This window comes from Vulpes lagopus, chromosome 10 (genome assembly GCF_018345385.1).
Source record: "Vulpes lagopus strain Blue_001 chromosome 10, ASM1834538v1, whole genome shotgun sequence".
NCBI classification, from domain to species: domain Eukaryota; kingdom Metazoa; phylum Chordata; class Mammalia; order Carnivora; family Canidae; genus Vulpes; species Vulpes lagopus.
This window is the reverse complement of record NC_054833.1, coordinates 102,694,661-102,714,635: the sequence shown is the minus strand read 5'-3', so window position 1 is coordinate 102,714,635 and position 19,975 is coordinate 102,694,661. Positions and strand designations below refer to the sequence as shown.

The following is a 19,975-nucleotide window of genomic DNA, read 5'->3' as shown; positions in this document are numbered from 1 at the left end:
AAAGGCTTGCTAAACCTCACAGAGTTTCTGAATCAGTAGATACAAGGTGGGCCCAAACATTTGAGTACCTAGGTGATGCTGATGTGGCTGGTCTAGGGACCACACTAGGAGAACCACTGTGTCATCTGTATAAAAAAGGTTGAATGGAAAGATTACACAAATTTGCTCTGAAGTTTAAAGAAGCTGATGTTATTTTTAATTACCCTGTGTTTACCCCCTGGTTTTGGATCCCTTACCTTTATCATCTGCTTGCAGACTCTCATGAGCGTATAGTCTAGTTCTGGGTCCATCATCTCTGTCTCCTGCAGCTTAAAAACTTTCTGGTGGCAACGGGTACTTAGCTGCTTCTTGTTTTCTTTCAGACATTCAATAATCTAGGGCACAAGAATCATGGTCATGTTAGGGGGTGTATCAGAGCTTGATAATCCATGTGCTCTGACTGTAGCCTTCAGTCCTGAATGCATTCCCCCTCTTTCATTCCATTCCTAATTCCTAAGCAACAGGAATCAGAATGTGCTCAGCAAGGAGAATTATATTTATAGATTCACAGCTTGATGGCTAAGAGTGAAACAGACTGTATAAAAATAATGGATGAGTTGAGCAGGCTGCAGTGGAGTCTAAAAGGAAGGAAACCTACTCAGGATTCCTGGTTTCTTCTGCCTTCTAGCTCTTCCTTGTCAAGAATTCCTTTTGGAGCACACATTTGCCTCTCTACCTTTCTCTGGAGCAACAGCCCTTGACTGGACAGTAGGCACAAGCCAAGAGGTTCAACTCACCATTTACCACATGAGAATAGAGCATTAGATGCTAGGTATGAATGAGACCCAGTCCTTATCCCTGAAGAATATATAATCCCACAGGGCAAGTTTTTATAAACAAATAACTATAATAAAAAAGACAAGTGGGTTAACATAAAAGCATAAAAATGCCACATGATGGATTTTAAGATAGTGAATAAAGTGTATCCTAAAATCTGCCCTTCCCTACACCAACTTTTTAGATATTATAAACAAATGATAAAGAAGAGAAGTGGATGGGGAGCTGCAATAACTAGGGTTGTAAACAAAGTCATAAGAATTCTAGGAAATCTTGAAGGCACAACTAGGAATCACCAAGTAACTGAAAGGAGTAAAAATAATAGAGCAATCAAAAAATATATTTATTTTTAAGATTTATTTATTTCTGAGAGAGAGAGAGAGAGAGAGAGAGAGAGAGAGGCAGAGACACAGGAGGAGGGAGAAGCAGGCTCCATGACGGGAACCCAACGTGGAAACTCAATCCCGGGACTCTAGGATTGCGCCCTGGGCCAAAGGCAGGCGCTAAACCGCTGAGCCACCCAGGGATCCCCCCAAAATATATTTAATATCCTCAGGACAATACAGAAAGAAATGGTAAATGAGAATCAAGAACAGATGGTTGTGTGAAGAACCAATCATGGATCTTGGAAACAGGTGGTCTCTGAATGGACAGAGCTGAAGAATGCACATATAAGATGGGAAGTGGAACTGATGAATTACACCTCAATGCAGTACATACAGCAAAGAAATGGAAAGTATGAAAGAAAAAGTTAAGAAACATGGAGGGCAGATTCAGATGTTCCAACTGTCTGAGTTCTAGAAGGAAGGAAAAGTCAGTGTTTGAAAAACCAGTAATTAAGAACTTCCTCAAACTGAAGAAAAACATGAATTTTAAGACTGAAAGAGCCAAGTAGGATAAAGAGACTTTATTTTTATTTTTTTTTAAAGATTTTATTTACTTATTCATGAGACAGAGAGAGAGAGAGAGAGACATAGGCAGAGACAGAAGCAGGCTCCACGTAGGGAGCCTGATGTGGGACTCAGTCCCAAGACCCCAGGATCATGCCCAGGGCTGAAGGCAGGTGCTAAACTGCTGAGCTACCCAGGTGTCCCAAGCTAAAGAGACTTAAAAAAAAAAAAAAAAAATTCCATGCATGATTACATCACAGCAGAATTATGGGTATTAAAGAGAAAACTCAGAGGAGATGCTCTGCACAGAAATGAGGATGAGATTGACATCAGGCTTTGCAACAGCAATAACAGATATAAGAAGACAACAAAGCTACTATCTCAAAGGCTAAAGCACCATGGAATGCCCTGAACTAGAAAAGGTAGTTGAGTCACTGGAAGAACATTAAAAGAAAAAAATCATTTGGTTGTACTTCATTCCTGACAATTTTGGGTAGGGCCCTGTTCTGTGCATTAAAGAAACAAAGTTTCCCAGGTGATTATTACATAAGAATAAGAACTAGTTAAGAACTTCTGTGCAATGGGCACAGAGTAAGGGAGGTGCATGGTGTTAGGAAAGCTATGGAGAGGAGGAGGCATTTGAAGGATCATGAAGAGCTTCTCAGGCGGACATGGTGGGGAAGGACAAGGTAACCTGATAAAGGGAAGACAATGAACAGGAGATCAAGAGGAATGCAGGTAAGGAACTTCCTTTGGGAGAAGTCTGGTATGGCTTAAGGAGGGGATGATTAGGCTGGATAGAATGTGAGGAAGTCCCACCAGCAAAGAATTATTAAAATGTCACCTTCCCATTTTCATAATTAGAAAATAAAAACAGTTACCTGAGCGTTGCCATACTGCACAGTGGAACAATAATTCTTGATGTCGGTCTTGCAAGCTTCATACAGATCTGGTTCCAGGCGGATATCCTCTGTCTGCATGAAAAGGGAGCCAGCAGAGAAAAGTGAGCTTATTCTAAACTGGAGATGTCAAATGTTCTATACACTCATGTATTGACTGGATCTTGTCTAGTGATCACAACTTTTACATAGCAAAGTAGCAGCAGTGTGGCTACCATAGTACAAGGACATCTGGGATTTAGTTTCAATTCTGCCATTAACTAGCTAGATGGACTTTCTTTGCAAAACAAAATGCTGTCACTTGTCCAGGCCCCTTCACGGGACTGCTGTGAAATGATGTTATTGTTTTTTTTTAAAAGATTTATTTATTTATTTATGATAGACAGAGAGAGAGAGAGAGAGAGAGAGAGAGAGAGAGAGAGGCAGAGAGAGAAGCAGGCTCCATGCCGGGAGCCTGACGTGGGACTCGATCCCGGGACTCCAGGATCGCGCCCTGGGCCAAAGGCAGGCGCTAAACCGCTGAGCCACCCAGGGATCCCCTGTGAAATGATGTTAAATCATATGATGTGGAAACCAGTTTAGAAAGTTAAAACCATTATGTAAAATATAGGGTTCTACTTTTATTATTACTATTTTACCAAAAGAGTAAAGTTCAAAGCTAGGGACCCAAAGTCTTAATTATAATAGGACATCAAGGCAGCTCCACTTAAATATAATTATTGAATCACTCCCGCCCCATAGGAAAATCTGGTAATGGAACTTTTGTGATATTATTGGTATTCAGTATTCATTACTAGTTTTTCCTTAAACCAAGGTGAACTGTGATTCACAATACAGAATATATTAAACATACTTTTAGCTGTTTTCTTAACATGGTTTAACCTCAAAAGTAAAGTAAGAAGTTTCCTCTTACAGTACACATTGCAGCTGACTTGCAACAACTGTGTCACTTCAGGATCTGTAAGCTCATCAGTGCACTCCCCTGGAGACTGCTATTGGTCAGGGAGTGGGCAAAGTTCTCAAACTGGTAGACGAAAATTGAGGGAGAGGCACCTGGGTGGCTCAGTTAAGCATCTGACTTTGGCTCAGGTCATGATACCAGGGTCCTAGGACCAAGCCCCACATCGGGCTCCCTGCTCAGTGGGGAGTCTGCTTCTCCCTCTGCACCCCCCCCCCCATCCCGCCCAGGCTTGTGCTCTCTCAAATAAATAAATAGAATTAAAAATATATATTATTGAGGGAAGGATCTTGCTATGGGCTGTTGGGAAGGGAGGTTTCCCTTTATACTTTTCTGCTGGAGACAAATGTTTCAGCAAGTAGCCCAGCTGTTTGCAGGTGGCCATTATGAGGGAAACCAGCCTTATAATTAAGCTGGTGCTGTGAACAGCAGAGACAATAGGGAGAGACCCTTGATCTTTGAGGGTTTTTTTTTAAGATTTTATTTATTTATTCATGAGACACATGGAGAGAGAGGCAGAGACATAGGCTGAGGGAGAATCAGGCTCCACGCAGGGAGCCCGTTGCGAGACTCCATCCCAGGATCACACCCTGAGGTGAAGGCAGACACTCAACTGCTGAGCCACCCAGGTGTCCCTCTTGAGGGCATTATTTTTTTTTTTTTTAAGATTTTATTCATTTATTCATAGAGAGAGAGAATGAGAAGCAGAGATATAGGCAGAGGGAGAAGCAGGCTCCATGCAGAGAGCCCGAATCACGCCCTGGGCTGCAGGCGGTGCCAAACCGCTGCGCCACCGGGGCTGCCCTCTTGAGGGCATTACTGATGCAATGATCGTATCACATGCTTAGAGCCTGCCTTATAGTTGAACTTCCAGTTACACGTGGTAAAAACGTATTGGTTAGGAAAAGTAAGGCAACGAGCTGTCACATGGTAAAATTTCAGTGGAAGGCTCCAAGTCTTAACAATCACAATAGTGGCTTAAATCTTCCAATTTGCCCTCACCCTTCACCCAACTTTCTAGATCCTGCCCCTGTGTTTCTGGGCCCAGAGGCCATGCTACGAGGCATTACCATCTCTAGCTCTTCCACCCGTAGCTGCTTGCGGCACTTCAGGGATACCCTGTGTTCCTTGGCTTCCTGGAGAGTGTCATTGCGCACGGTGGTGCTCAGGCAGATCACCACATCCACCCTGGCAAGGAAAGGAGAAGGCTGAGACTGGCTGGAGCCACGTGAGAGCAGAGAGCTAGGCTGGGGCAGGGACCAGATCACCACCCCAGAATGCAGGACCCCTTTACTTGCTTCTGAATACCTTCTCTGTAAGTCTCACTGTGTTCACGGAGTGCTAAAACATCTGAAGGCAGGCTACATTCCTGCCTGGCAGGGAGGCCAGAGAGGGGACATGTATCCAAGGACAGTTCAATGCTTGTTTTGTTAAAAACATGTGACCAGAGAGGAATGCTGCTCTTAACTCTGGGCTATGTCTTTGATGAAGATTAAGATGGAAGAACTGGGACAGCCATGCTATAAGAGCTCATCACTCTCTTATTGAGACCTAATTCTTAAATGAATACAGTTTTTGTTTCTTCACTAGACCTCTAAACTCAGTAAAAGCCCCTGATGCTCTCCCGAAGAGCTAACATAATGGAATGACGTCGAGGGGAAGTGGGTTAAGTTCTCATTCACACTGTACCTTACTTCTCTAAGTGCACATGCACAGTCTGGATCTGCTTCCTCAGTCAGACAGCCCAAAGCTGGGAACATTAAAACGGCTTCCTTAGCCTCTGGGTTCTCCATGTCAGAACCACCTGCGCCCCCTGTGGCTCCAGGCAGCTATCAAGATGACCTGGCCACAGAGTCACATTACTGCGGGAGAGTGCAGGCTTCTGAGGCTAATCCTACCAGAACACCGGATATCTGTCCAGACTCTAGGGAAGCAGAATGAATCAATTAAAAGCTACATACTTCTTTTTTATGTTGGGGCAAAGCTTCAACACATCCTCCTTGCAGGCCATTTTAAACTTGTAAGAGAAGCGAAAATCCTTCATCTGTACCTGAAAAAGATGATGAGAAAGAAACTCAGTAACACTGTGGCAAGCTCCAATCAGTAGTGCTAGGGAACACTGCAGAGTGCTGAAGCCCGCCTTCCAGGCACTCTGCAATTCTCCCATTCCCATCACGCTGCTCTCTCTGCCACAAGCGCTCCCCTTCCCCTGCCATCAATCAACCATGGTCTGCTCCGTCTGCTCCTCACCCCCTGGCACTTCCATTTAAACACCTCCTTCTGAAGTCTTCTTTCTCCTTCACCCTTCAGCCCTTACAGGGCTTTATTTTTCTTCATAGGCCCACCTGAGACTGTGTTTATTTGTAACTGTGTTTTTGTGTCTCTCTCACTAGAATAAGAGACATAGAATTGACTAGGGCAGGCTTTGTTTGTTACCCACTGTCTCCAGGGTCCACACTCCAGAGGTCCTTGATATCATTTAGTAAAGGCAGCCAGATAGGCTGTAGGCCCTGAGAAGAGGTCAATTTTACACAGATGACAGATTTCATCCTCCCGGGAAGGAAGTACTTGCTTTACCAGAAACACTTCCTTTAAATCTGTGCCAACTATGAAGAGTACAGTTTAACCTTATTTGGATGCCAGACCTGGGTAGTATGATTTAAGAAAAAAAAGGCTTAGGGCCTAGTGTACTGATAGATATTTGGGCTGCTGCACTGAACAGTAACACAAAACAGCAGGCACTGCTGATACTAGCTGTGTAAGCAAATGCTAACATATCTTACAAAAGCAAGCAATGTGACTCACTCATCTCTATCCCCACTGGACTGCCTGTTCTCTAAGGGTAGAGACTCCATATTATTTAGCACTGCATTCCCAGAGCCTACCATTGTGCCTGGCCATAGTGGATAAAGACCACATTTTTTGAGAACCAGAGAAGGACATATATTTGGAAAAAATGATTTTCACAGAAGAGGTGCTCTGATGCTCTGGAAGAGAAAGGAATTTAGAACTATCTAAGCAGCCAAGACAGGAAGGGTTTGCCTGGTGTTACTAACCAGCTGGAAGTGGGTGACTCCAATGGCGCACTTCTCATTCATATCCTTCTGGTGTTTGTTTTGAATCAGACACTCCATCAGGTCCCCAGAGTCAATCTGGTTATCTGCCACGTCCTGGGGAATGCAGTACACACTTATACTTAATTTCTAACAATTAATGAACAAATCGTGCACCTCAGTTCATAAAAAATGAAAACAACACTGATTCTAGAGTCTTCCTCAACATGGTAAATCATAAATTATTTCAAAATCAGCCTCAGAAATTATGAGGATAAACATTCAGTGGACTAGAGGTTGCACAGCAAGTTGCCCTGCACAAAGCTCCAACAAGAACATGTACTGTGCGGGGCCTTTCGCTCTTTTCTCCTCATGATGCCAGCAACCAGCCTTCAGGATCACGCCTAACACTGTCTCCTGGTGGTCAGATCCTTATGGTTCTATCCCCACAATTTAGCTAGTTCAGTAAGTGAATAAAGTAATAAGGTAACAGAATTCATTCAATTTACAAGGAGAAGCTATTATTGCTGCCTACAAACCCTGAGCTCATGTATTGGAAGCATCTCAGCCATGCTCAGGAGGGCCTCCCTCTGTCCCCTGTGAAGAGCGTCTCAACAAATGCTGCTAACCACATACCAGGGCACCTACCAAGCATAATCCGATAAGGCTTCCCAGGATGGTGGGACCCCCTCTTAATTTGTTTACATTTCCAACTCTAACTTGTCAATCTATCACTCGGGAGTCATACATGCTGCAGACAGAAGTAAGTGCAATATACTTGAGGGCCAAAGTCCCAGAGAATTTGGTTCTGCTGCTAATCTGTTTCTCTAGACATTACTTACATGGCAAAAGTTCTGAATTATGGGTTCACAAGCTCTCATCAGCAAGGCTTCTATTTGAATATCCTGTAGAAGATTAAGCATATTAATAATTCTGCTTTAGAAAAAGTTAGTGGTGGCAGTTTGTGTTTCCAAATCAGTAGCAACTGATGGGCAAGTAATCTAAGATGTACACTTAGGAGCTATTCTAGCTTTGGGTTAGACAGTCCCAACACAGACAGAATTGCTCCTCCATCATATTCTGAAAGGCAAGTTTCTCTAGAGGGAGATAGCCCTTGGGCCTGAGCAAAAAAGAGAAAGCAGAATTAAGAAAAGTGCAGAGAAAAAACATTAAACAGTAATACTAGAGTTTAGCGTTTGGCATTTTTCCAAATGGTGAAGCAGTCCAAATGAAAATATGGGTAACTGATATTTCTTTAGTTTATAAGCTCCTAACAGGTGACAAACCACTGCCTCTGCAGAACATACACAAATGTCTTTAAGCAGACAGTAACCTCTGTGCAGCACTAGCTGCTGAAATAACACCTTCCTTTAAGGAGTACCACACCCTAGAATATCCTCAAAAGCCCAGAGGACAATGAGAACAGGAGAAGGCAGATGACAAAAAATGAAAGAAAGCAACAGACTTTTGAAAAATAGAAAGCAAAAAAAAAGACTAGTTGGGAATATAATTTTACATATTGCCAATTTTGATAATTCAAATGGTTCAAAAAAACCAAATGGTTCTAAAGGCTTAAGATAAAAAAAGAGCAATCCCCCGTTTCCCTGATTTCTGCCCCCACAAGACAATTTTAACATTAGCTGCTCCCTTCCCAGCAATGCTCTCTGTATTTCTAAATAACATGTCTATGCTTATGAGACTTTCTAATTTCTTTTTTAATATTTCTATGGGCTTCAGGATGAAACGGGGATAAACACATGTATTTAAATGTGGTCTCCCACATTCAAATGGAAGTCCCAGCCTTTAATTTTATTATTGATGACACATATATGACCAGATGACCTAATTGAAAGAACTAAAATAAGAGAACAGGAATAGGGATACTTGGACTAGTCTTTAGTCTTGCATATGATTAAGAGATCCAAAGCACAGCTGCTATCTTTTCTTAAAGGAGAGGAAACAGATTGGTCTAATCACTGTGATAATTCTAATTGATGATGAAAACCAAAGGGCTGAGTGTGTAGGGTGTTTCTTGGGAGATATGAGGAAAGGGTTTCAGGAAGCAACACAATATACTTCTTTGCAAAGCCAACAGAAGGAATCGGTTCTTTTGGGGGCCAAGAAAGGGCAGGACTGAGAAAAGAGGACAGGCTGTAGACAGGACACCTGCTATCTTTTGGCCACAAGCTGCTTACCTCGGACTCTAACTCGGTGAGGTTGCCAACTATATCTCTGCACTCTACAGCCAGGTCGTCGAGGTGGTCCTGGAGGCACTCAAGCTCCTGCAAATAAGAAAGCAATCCTTTGGCATTTTTCAATTACATAATTGAACAAGGGAAGCTATTCAAGAGAACAGTGTCTACTTCCTTTTCAGTGTCCTCCTTATCTTTTCTTTTTAAAACTACTTCACTGAACGAAACACTAAAGCTTTATTTGAGTCCCCAAACTGAGATTGTTGAAAAGATATGTACTTGATGTAACAGGGTGGTTAAGAGGGTCAAGGGGGTACAATAGCCATGCAAATCCTCCAGAAGGCCAAATAGATAAGTCCAATAAGAATCAATGTTCAGACATCCCCAGAGTCTAAAAATGTTATCAGGCCTTTATTCCATTCCATCAACAACCTGCCATTCCATTTTTTATCTGCATTTTGGTATCTTTGCACCCATTTAAAATCTGCATGTAGATAATCATCCAACAACAGATTCACAATGAAAGACACGGAATATTTTAAGACTCTTCATGAGCAAAGTAGGTTGGGACCCAGGGTCCAAAACACATCATAGAGCTGATGGCTTCTGCAAGTCAAATCTGGGATTCTAACCCCACCCCACACAGAAGGATCCTAAGGAAAACTGCAAAGTAGGTGAGCACACTAGGGTTTGGGCATCTAAAAGCTATCTTTTCTGGGCTTTGGAACCTGACCTAGAGTGACTTTATAGCATCAATCCATTACTATTCCTTTTAGAAATTTAGAGGTTTTAAGTAGAAAAGCTCACTTTCCCAAATATATCCACAGCTATTTCTCAGCAAATGGCTCTATTAAAGGATCAAGTTTAACTTAGTATTCTGCAAGAATCTCTGTTTTAGAACCAAAATAGGAATGGACGAGCAGGGTTGTAGGAGTTATACAACAGCCACAAAGGGTGGGGATGAACACCTGAAGAGAAATGCATAAAACCTTTGGAGTAAGAAAAACAGCTAAGGGAAAAATCCCATTCACAGAATCCTTTTTCCTAAGAGGAGCTTCACAGTGATGGGCTGCAATACAGTGTAGTTTTCTCAATGTCACTTTTTTTTTTAAGATTTTATTTATTTATTCATGAGAGATGCAGAGAGAGGCAGAGGGAGAAGCAGGCTCCCTGAGGGGAGCCCGATGTGGGACTCGATCCCAGGACTTAGGGACTCAGGGATCATGCCCTGAGCCAAAGGCAGACACCCAACCACTGAGCCACCCAGGTGACCCCTCAATGTTACTTTGAAGGGGGTGTGAAAGAAAACTGTTTTCTGGGATTCCATATAACCATATCCTTTGTTTCGTTAGACAAAGGCAGCAGAAAGCTCCACTGCAGGCATTTTCCCACAATAAATTTGACAGAACTGCCGCAGGCCCAGGAAGCAGACTGCTTAAAATGATACTGCCAGGGCCAACAAATCTGAGTAGTGAGTCATGCTGCTTCTTAAAAATGCCCAAATCCCTGTCGTGGTGAGTTGTTGGTGGTTTAATCCCAGAGGGTGTTTTGTAGCAGTAAAAGTGGAACCTGGAAATCTGAATTCACACCTTGTTCTAGTATTTGGAGCTTTAAACAAGTAGTTATTCCTTGCTGCTTCATTTCCCTGCCTTAAGACAGAAGCCACCTCCTAACTTAATTTGTTAGAATGTATTAATATAGCTTTTCTGTTTTTTAAATCAGGCACAAAATCTTTAGGAACCATTCACAGCATCCTTGTAATTCTTGGAGGCTGCTTCTTCTCTATACTTTCCTATATGGAAAGGTTATAAGACAATGGATCAGGTGTCTGGCTGGGATTAGACCTGAGTATTAGGTAAAGAAGTCAGTACACCTCACTCCTATAAATACACTTCACCTAAATTTTGTCAATCACTAAATGGGAAAAACAAGTCCCATTCCTTCATATTTTGCAGGACTACTGTAAGGCATGCACACTATTCACACATGGCAGTATTTATATATATTTATGTTTATACCTTGCCTTCCCTCAAAAGGACTTTAATGTACCTTATAAAAGTGAGAAAAGAAAAAAAAAAGGTAATAAAAATAATTTAAAACAAGTTAAAAAATAGTTAAAGGAATCACAGTAAAGAAAGTGGGATGGAACTAGCAGTAACCTAGATGCCTACCATAAAATCTCATATACTTGCTAGAGGCAGGCCATACCTCTGGATCCAAGTTTTTTAAGAGGCAACACAAAGAGGGAAAATAATAATCATTTACAAAATATAGTAACCATAATATATAAACCAGTCAACTGCTCTGGAAAAGTATAATTATTCCTAATATAGAGACCAAAGAGAAAATTTTTCTTACAATTTCTTATGAAGAAGAAATAATGCTAACAAAATAGAGATGCATTATATAGTGCTGTACTCTATATAAAATATTAATCATGAATGTTGTTGTTATTATTATTATTATTATTATTACTACCACTATAAGATAAACAGTTTTATGTCAGATATACTATGTCAGCTACCTGTCCGGTCTCTGTTTTTTCACTACACCATTTTCCTAGATCAATTAGGCACTTATCCTGGAGGGCAGGATCCAGCTTAACATCCATGGCACGTTGGTGTAGGATCCTTTGGACTTCAGCTCGGCATTCCCGTGACAGCTATATGAAAAAGAATAAGCAAAATACTTTAAAAGTACTAGAACCAAAACAAAAAGACACTATATAAATGAAATCTGTTGCCAGGAAACTAATAATGTTATAGTTTTTTGTACAAACTCTACACCCCAAATCTCTTCCCAGAATGAGGACTAAATCTTCTTAGTAGGCTTCTAAAAATCCATACCTCTAGGAATGAGATTATACATTCAACATTTTCTAATATACCATATGAAACATCTTTTTCTCAGAGTACTTGGATAAAAAGTGAACTGGCTTTCTTCAGATTAGGTTAGAGTTTTTGGTTTAGCAAAACTAATCTGCTACTGCTCCATGAATGTACAGTAGAATGCCAGTCCAGTTCAGGAGAGAACACACACTTAGGTCATGAACACTGGATTCCAATTTACCTAAACTCGGAACAAGCCTAATAACCATTTTATCCTGGTTAAGAGTTTCAGTGAATCTTTAAAGCTAAATGAAGTCAGGGCAGCAATACTTGTCTATTTGTCATTTAGATTTTAGTAATTTAAAGAAAAAAATGGAAATGTCTGCTGACATTTTGTTGAAATACTTTGTTGAAAATGTAAAATCAGATGGAAAGAAGATGAAGCAACTCTATGTACACTCAGTGGATGAAGTTTCTAGTAGTGCAGTAACCCTTCCTTGCCAGATTTACTAATATAGTTTCCTATGATGACAGAAATCAGAATGATAGACAGCAAACTAATTAAAAAACAAATGGTTGATAAGAAATAAAGTCAACATAGAGTACATACCCTCCTGCCCTGTTCCTCAGTGCGGTAGGCGTGTCTATATAAGCAAGAGAACACAGCTCCGGGAGGCATAAGTTCACTGGTTTCATTCCAACCGTGGGTGTGGCAAAGACGAGATGCATCGCCCTGGCACTTGCGATATAAGACAGGGTCCAGCCTGTAATGTTAAGAGTGAAAAGATATTCTTGAATTTCGTTCTTCAGGAACATAGAGTGGTCAACTGGTAGAAGTCTGTTGACCTTGGTGCAGAGGCTTTAATCCCACCTCAAGGAGGCCATACTGGCTATGTAAGATGCACTTCATTACAGTGGACTCAGCACTAATTTGCCTGGCTGAAATGAGACCATAAGGGCTATAGCTGTCACCAAGCAATTCACAATTCTTCACTCAATACTGATTTGGTAAGCGTGAATGAAATTCAATCCTACCTGATATAAGAGATTCAGTAAGATCAGGAAATACCAAGATGAACAAAATCTCTCACTTGACTTCCCTTCTAGTTAAACTGTTCCTCTTCTTTTTCCCATGCCAGGTAAGGCAGTTATATTTTTACTTTGCCTGAATATGCTTATTAACTAAAATAAAAACAAAAACAAAAACAAAACACAAAAAACCCTGATACTTTGATATTTAACTTTGACTCTGGAGACAGTGGATTAAAGCAACGAGCCTGCTGCTTCTCCAGATTAGACCAATGGATGCTTAATTTTATCCATATCATAATGTCAACTTTGGGGTAGAGTTACTGAATGTGAGGAGAAAGGCTAATACCTAATGAGTAGCTTTTAAGTATGTGAAGTGTTTTTTGATAATGGGTGAAGGAATTTTTGATTAAGGCAATAAACTCAGTAAACTCTATTATTTTGGTTTAGATGGCTTGAGAAAGTACAGTGAAATTCCCACACAGTTTTCTGTAGTCCTTTCCGAGGCTAATTTGAGGGAAGAGAAATAAAAATACATTGAATCTGGGGCACTCTAGAGGCTTAGTTGGTTGAGTGTCTGACTCTTGGTTTTGGTTCAGGTCATGATCTCAGGGTTGGGAGATCGAGCCCCACGCTGGATTCTGTGCTCAGTGTGGAGTCTGCCTGAGATTCTCTCTCTCCCGCTGCCCCTCCTCCTGCTTGTGCACGCATGCTCTCGTTCTCTCTCAAAATAAAAATAAATAAAATCTTATAAAAAATACACGGAATCTTCTGAATCATCTCCTTCCAGTAAAGTATGTGGGTAACATATTCAATTGCCAGAAACCTATAGTGGTTAAAACAACTGAGTGAGGAAGCAGCTGAGCTCCCATGGGAGCAGGAGGAGCAGCCAGCTTCCCAGGTGGCTGAGTACTGGTTGCCTTGGGGGAGAAAGGCAAACTAAACATGGGAAGAAGGGAGCAGTAAGTTATAGTGATTCTGACTGTAACACAGATCCTTCTTTTATTTCATCCCCTTTCTCCCCCTTTTTTGGCTAACAGTATAAGAAGAGAATTAGAGAATCAAGTTGTCAGTTATTGATAAGAGCCTCTTAAGATAGAAAATTCAATAACTCTGAATAAAGAAATAAAAGCAAATTCCCACATCCAGTACAAATCAATAAAAATAAAAATGCACTATTATCTGCTTAGAGACATATCTGAAGATGTCTTTGCTGCCCACAGGTGCCCAAGTTCTTTGAGGATGGATGTCTGTGGTATCAGAAACATTTGACTCTGACTTCCAAAGTAGTAGTGAATGAGGACACCTGGGGATGGATCTGCAGGGGCTGCCTCAGCTTTTAGAAACTATTCTGAAAGCAAGAAAGGTTTTTCAGGGGATCAGAACATGTCAGTCATCCCAGAACTTAAGAAAAACATGTTCTTACTGATTATTTCAAGCCATACAGGATATACTGACTACACAGGAGAGGCTGAGGTTTAACACTTGACTCTGGCTTCAAAATACTCACTTCCAATCTCGGGAGATGAAATATTGTAGTTCTAATAGACGGTGCTCACAATCTTCCACCATTTTCTCTGTGTATAAGTGTTCCATCAGGCATGAGAGGATCCTGGGCATAAAACAGGAGTGAAATTGTAACAGGTTTGGAACTCTCACATCACTATTTCCTAGAAAAAGCCCTTGAGCTTTTTGAGGGCAGTCAGGGATTTACTTTTCTGAGAATAATTCAAACTAACTTAGTCTAATAGTGATTATGCTTTCTGTCAACTTCAGGGCTACTTAGCACTTAGAACTCAGTTTGCATAAGATTCTGTGTGCAGCTGCTTTATTTTTAACTGTTTATTATGAAAATTTTCCAGCACACACAAAGGTAAAGAATCATAACAGCCACCTTCCCCTCCCATAGCTTTATCAACCTATGGCCTAGTCTGTTTTAATTCTACATCCACTTGCTGATATTTTGAAGCAAATCTGTATCATTTTGTTCATAAATTCTTGGGCATGTTTCTCTAAAGAACATAATACCACAGTCCACCAAAATAAATTAATTTTAGAAATCCTTAATGTCATGTAATATCCTGTTACTTTCCAATTTTTTTCCCAATTATCTTACATATTTTTATATGTTCATTCAAACCAGAACTCGCAGAAAAGGTCCACATATTGCATTTAATTGACAATATCTTCAAATGATTTTTAGCTGTAGCAGTTCTCCCCTGACCCCTTATGCTTGATGCAGTTATTTTTTATGGTGGTAAATATTTTTCATTAGTCTTCACTGTGTTTGCCTATCTCTTTTAACTTCACAGAAAGCTTTAAAGAAGAATACCTTTTTAAAAATCCCCTGCCACAGCATGAACAGCGGGAGTATATGCATAGCAGCATGATGACAAACATGGACTGCATTCATTTTATCGTTGGGTACTGCTGGATGCAGGCTATAAAGATTTCTGCAGAATGGGAAACCTGTTCTTTACTTGTAATCTGGTTTTAAGAGTTGTTTGTGCATCATATGGAATAAAACTACTGCATGAGATTCAAGTATTTTATAGCTTTCCTAAATCTTGGATGCAACTTGAGAGTTCATTTTGTCCATGATTATATCTTCCAACCACAACATTTCTTACTTCAACTATAATTAATTTTTAATAATTATCACATAGCTAATGTATACATTTAAGGATGAAAATAAAGAGACAAAGTATGTGTCACTTTCTCCTGAATGCTTCTCTCTCCTTTTTATTTGACCATCAAACAGAATTATTCCGTGATCTAATGTACAGGCTCATACACGCTCAGTCAGTCAATAAACTGTCAGTCACAATGCTAGGTCTAGGTATCTACATCATCAATGAGGCAGAGCTGAGGTCTCAATCTCAATACTAGTTTTAATAGAAGTATCTATGTGTTTCTATTTAACAGAATTCCAGTTAAGATGTTAAAACCATCCAAAAGTCATTTAAAGGAATGTTCCTGATGCTACACTGCCAAAGAAAACACAATATGAATACCACATTTAAGATAACCTACATTGGGTCTCCCGATCTTATGTGTTTGCAGGCTGTCTGTATTACAGATTCACAAGCTTCATTCAGAGCTCTATCGATACGGTAATCTGCACCAGGGTCGGTCTCCTGAATCAGTGTCTGCAGCTGGATTAAAAAAAAAAAAAAGAAGAAGAAGAAGAAAGAAGAAAGTCACTTACACATCAGGGAGGAGCAATGTCATCTCTTCAAATAGTTACTCAGTCTGGTATATCACAGTGGTCTCTTAACAAGGTACTACAATTGTCAGTGGCCAAGCTTGATAACTCATGCCTGCCAAATACTTTCCAACTGGTTTCTCTGTCTTGAGTGCAAGTTTTTCTGGTTTAGCCACTGTGGGGATTGCTTGCCTACCTGTCTGAACCATCCACGGATATTTGTAAAGTAACAGGTCTTTACAACATAAAGGCTGCCTTTTCCTTCACACTTGCCTGCTTGTTAATCAGACTGCTAAATCTGACATTCACAACCAAGCCAGACTTGAGTGAAGAAGGATAAATAAAAGACATTTCCAGTCATAGACCTAATTTGGTCATAAGAATCTAGAATATAGGGATGCCTGGTTGGCTCAGTGGCTGAGCATCTGCCTTTAGCTCAGGGCATGGTCCCAGAGTCCCAGGATCGAGTCCCGCATTGGGCTCCCTGCACAGAGCTTCCTTCTCCCTCTGCTATGTCTCTGCCTCTCTCTCTCTCTCTCTCTGTGTGTGTGTGTGTGTGTGTGTGTGTCTCATGAATAAATAAAACCTTAAAAAAAAATCTAGGATACAAATTTTGCTGCCAATAAATTGGCATTAAAAAACATGTGCTCCACATTATTAAAAACAGGTGAGATTTCATTTAACTTGCAACATCAATTACAAAAACCAAGAATACAATACTTTTAATTTCCCTTTTTCCTTAACTATCTTATACAACCAAGAGGTAAACCAGAGCTTGTTCATTATAAGTATCCAGAAAAATACTTGTCATTATGCAGCTGAAAATGAGAGTATTAAAAAAAAAAAAAAAAAAGAAAAGAAAAGAAAAGAAAATGAGTTTTTTTTTTTTTTTTTTTAACATTTGCTTGGTCCATCCTTTGTCATGGAATAAAATGAGAGCATGAGAAGATGTTCCTCTATTTCTTTTTTTCTGTCTTTGAAGAGAAAGCAGTTAGGCACAGAGGAAAAAGCTCTAAATTAAGGATCAGAAGACCTGAGTTCTATTAATAGTTCTGGCTCTGCCAGATATTAGCTCTGAGAACATGGGCATGATTAACCTCCAGTTACAGTTTCATGAACTGAGGAGGATTACAAGAAAAGAGTAATTATAGGAGAAGGTTATATAAACAGCAAAGCACTCTATGTACATAAAAGATCATTATTAGAACAGATAGATAGCAGATGGTGTTTTGGGGTAGGAATTTTAAATAACAGAAAGCAAATTTGAATACTATAGTCCTTCTGGTTTGGGTCCCTTTTTTTTCCAAGTTAAAGAAAAAGAGCCCATTTTGTGTCACAGATTTAGACTTTGGAGTAGAGCCTTCTCTGATCCTCATACACATGACCTACTATCCTAGAAGGACTCATATGAAAGCAATGACCTCACAACACATTGATCAGAGAACATGCATCAAAAGGAAATAAAGAGAGAAAATCCCAATTCTGTGTATTCTAAAGTCAAAAATTAAGATGAACGAAAAAGATTTCCAATATTCTGCAATGGAAATTATTTATACCAATTCTTGGTGGCAATTTAGAGAAGCTACAAAATGCTGTGGTTGGTTGATAGAAAGATTACTACAAGTTTCAGTAATGACGTTTGCTGACAAAAACCAAAATATTTTTTTTTAATTTTTTTTTTTTTTTTTTAATGATAGTCATACAGAGAGAGAGGCAGAGACACAGGCAGAGGGAGAAGCAGGCTCCATGCACCAGGAGCCTGATGTGGGATTCGATCCCGGGTCTCCAGGATCACGCCCTGGGCCAAAGGCAGGCGCCAAACCGCTGCGCCACCCAGGGATCCCAAAAAACCAAAATATTTACATCTTTTTCAGAGGGAAGTTGTAAGTATCATGGGAATCTGGAACTCTCTGCCAAAACTGTTATCAGTTAAATACCCACAAGTGAGAGGCAAACCTTTAGAATTCACCATGAGCAACTCCTGAAAGGAGACAATGAATGCTCTACAGACTTTAGTGGGCTAACAGCTGTAGGGATCACTGCTGCTCTGGAATCCAGGGGCAGCTGTGTGGGAAATAAATACTAAGAACATGAACTGCTACATTATTATATATCTATTCCAGCCCCTGACTGTCTAGGAAAAGCCTGGAAAATGCTTCTGAGAAACCATCAGTCTAGAGAATACTCTGCATAGTCATCTCTGGCCAGGGAGAGACTGGACCCAGACTCGCTCAGCCCTAACTGAATTTAGTAAGTTCAAACTTATGGTGCATTTGAAGAAGTGTGTACTCATTAAGATAAAAAGTATCTACATGTTTCACAGTTTACTATTTTTGAGAGATCACTGAGTCAAAGCATCACCAAGCAGAGAACCGGGAAAATTAGTGGCCAATCACTGACAGGCATGGAAATGTACTCTATCAAGGAAGAGAACTTTGAAAAAGAAAGAAATGTACTTAAATTATCTCAAAATATTTTCCACTCGACTGACAATGGATAATATAGTAGGAGATGACTAAGGACCATATTCTCCCTTTGGATCATTTACTTCTTTAATATTTGTGAGCAAAGACTAAAAATCATGGTCCATGGTAACCACCTGGCTAAAATGAATGTGGGCAAAACCACGTATTTCATTATTTGAGACTAATCTCTAGGTTTAGAACTTACTTTTCTTCTAGGCACAAAGGATGAGACGAGTGGTCTTTATCTTTCAAGTGGACTCATTAGCTCTTTTTAATAAACTAAATTTTAAAAAGCCCTGGGTGGTAGATGCCATGAAATAAAGTTAAACCATTTTCTTTTTTTCTGTACGTCTTGGGACAAGAGTAGCCTCAGTGAAAAGATAGGTTTATTCCTGACCACTTCCTTCCCCATCACATGCCGCATTAAGGACAAGATGAAAATAGAGGTTGTCTTGATTCATTCTTGGGTCGGAGGCCCAGGCACACACATTGTCACAGAGGTTTCCTAGGACAATCACTAGCAAGGACTGCTCCTAAAGAACTACACTGTGCCAACTAAAGCCACAGTAGATTATAGAAGCCTTCTTTTTGGCCGGGTTTGGAATTTTGGAGAAGAAGCTATATTTGTCCGTTTTTTCCACTATAGGATGTACAATTTACTGTCTATTCTGGGTCAGGGTGAGTAACAGAAGTTAAGATGAAATTTTATTACACATCAAGATTCTATGGAAATTTAGTTTCAGACTGTAAAATTCTGATTTTCTGAAATACTCAATTTTTAATAAAAATGCCAATAAAATAAAAGACTGAATTGTGGTTTTATAAAGTTTCACTGAGAAAAGAGTCTCAATTCCCTAATTTAGGATACAAAGCTAAATGATATCTTTTGTGCATCCTAAAGGATGTATGGGATACATTGTACAAGGTACCACTGTTGCATTTGGTACTGAGAATTGTTTAAAGACTCTTAGTCAGTAAAAAAAATAATAAATATGGACAATGGTAATGAAACAGATGCACTGCATCTACGTATTTTGTTAACTTTATATTATGTCCCTGATCTGTAGTTACTCAACTGTTCATGAACTCTGGAGCAAAAAGAACTTTATCTTAGAGGCACCTGGGTGGCTCTGTTGGTTAAGGGTTTGCCTTCAGCTCAGGTCATGATCCCAGGGTCCTGGGATCAAGTTCTGCCATTGGGAACTTGGTACACAGGGTGTCTGCTTCTCCTCTCTCTGCCCTTCCCCCTTTCATGCTCGTGTGTTCTCTTTCCCTCAAATCAGTAAAATCTTAGAACAGAAAAAAAAGAGTAACTTTATCTTTCCAAGAAGTGCACTAATTTTTCCCCAATATCTTTATAGAATTTACAGTAGAGTTTGGGGACAGAAAAAGACCCTTCCATGCATAGTTGTCCTACTGTAATATGAAAGATGGTGTGATTTTGGAATTGAAATGCTCTCTTGATCCTTCAGGCCAGGTATTTATGGTATGCTGCACATCAGTAATAAAAAGAAACTCTTAGAAAATTTCAATTCATTACAGCTCTCTTTCAGCCTCAACTCAAACAAAACTATAAGAGATAGGAAAATCCTCTTTTGGTGGAAGATGTTTTCTGATTTACCAGAATCTGGTTTGCCTTG

At 40.1% G+C, this 19,975-nt stretch overlaps 1 protein-coding gene across 1 annotated transcript in view; it reads right to left on the bottom strand.

Annotated features, from left to right (window-relative positions):
- GLG1 (golgi glycoprotein 1) overlaps positions 1-19,975 on the bottom strand; it is a 146,216-nt gene that overhangs the window by 13,588 nt on the left and 112,653 nt on the right. The window contains exons 9-19 of the mRNA XM_041772553.1: positions 15,699-15,820; positions 14,176-14,277; positions 12,247-12,400; positions 11,333-11,470; positions 8,812-8,898; positions 7,459-7,521; positions 6,620-6,733; positions 5,525-5,613; positions 4,634-4,751; positions 2,588-2,680; positions 237-374 (exon numbers count right to left, since the gene is read on the bottom strand). Of these exons, the coding sequence (XP_041628487.1) occupies positions 237-374; positions 2,588-2,680; positions 4,634-4,751; positions 5,525-5,613; positions 6,620-6,733; positions 7,459-7,521; positions 8,812-8,898; positions 11,333-11,470; positions 12,247-12,400; positions 14,176-14,277; positions 15,699-15,820 (1,218 nt within the window). The remainder of the gene's footprint in view (positions 1-236; positions 375-2,587; positions 2,681-4,633; positions 4,752-5,524; positions 5,614-6,619; positions 6,734-7,458; positions 7,522-8,811; positions 8,899-11,332; positions 11,471-12,246; positions 12,401-14,175; positions 14,278-15,698; positions 15,821-19,975) is intronic.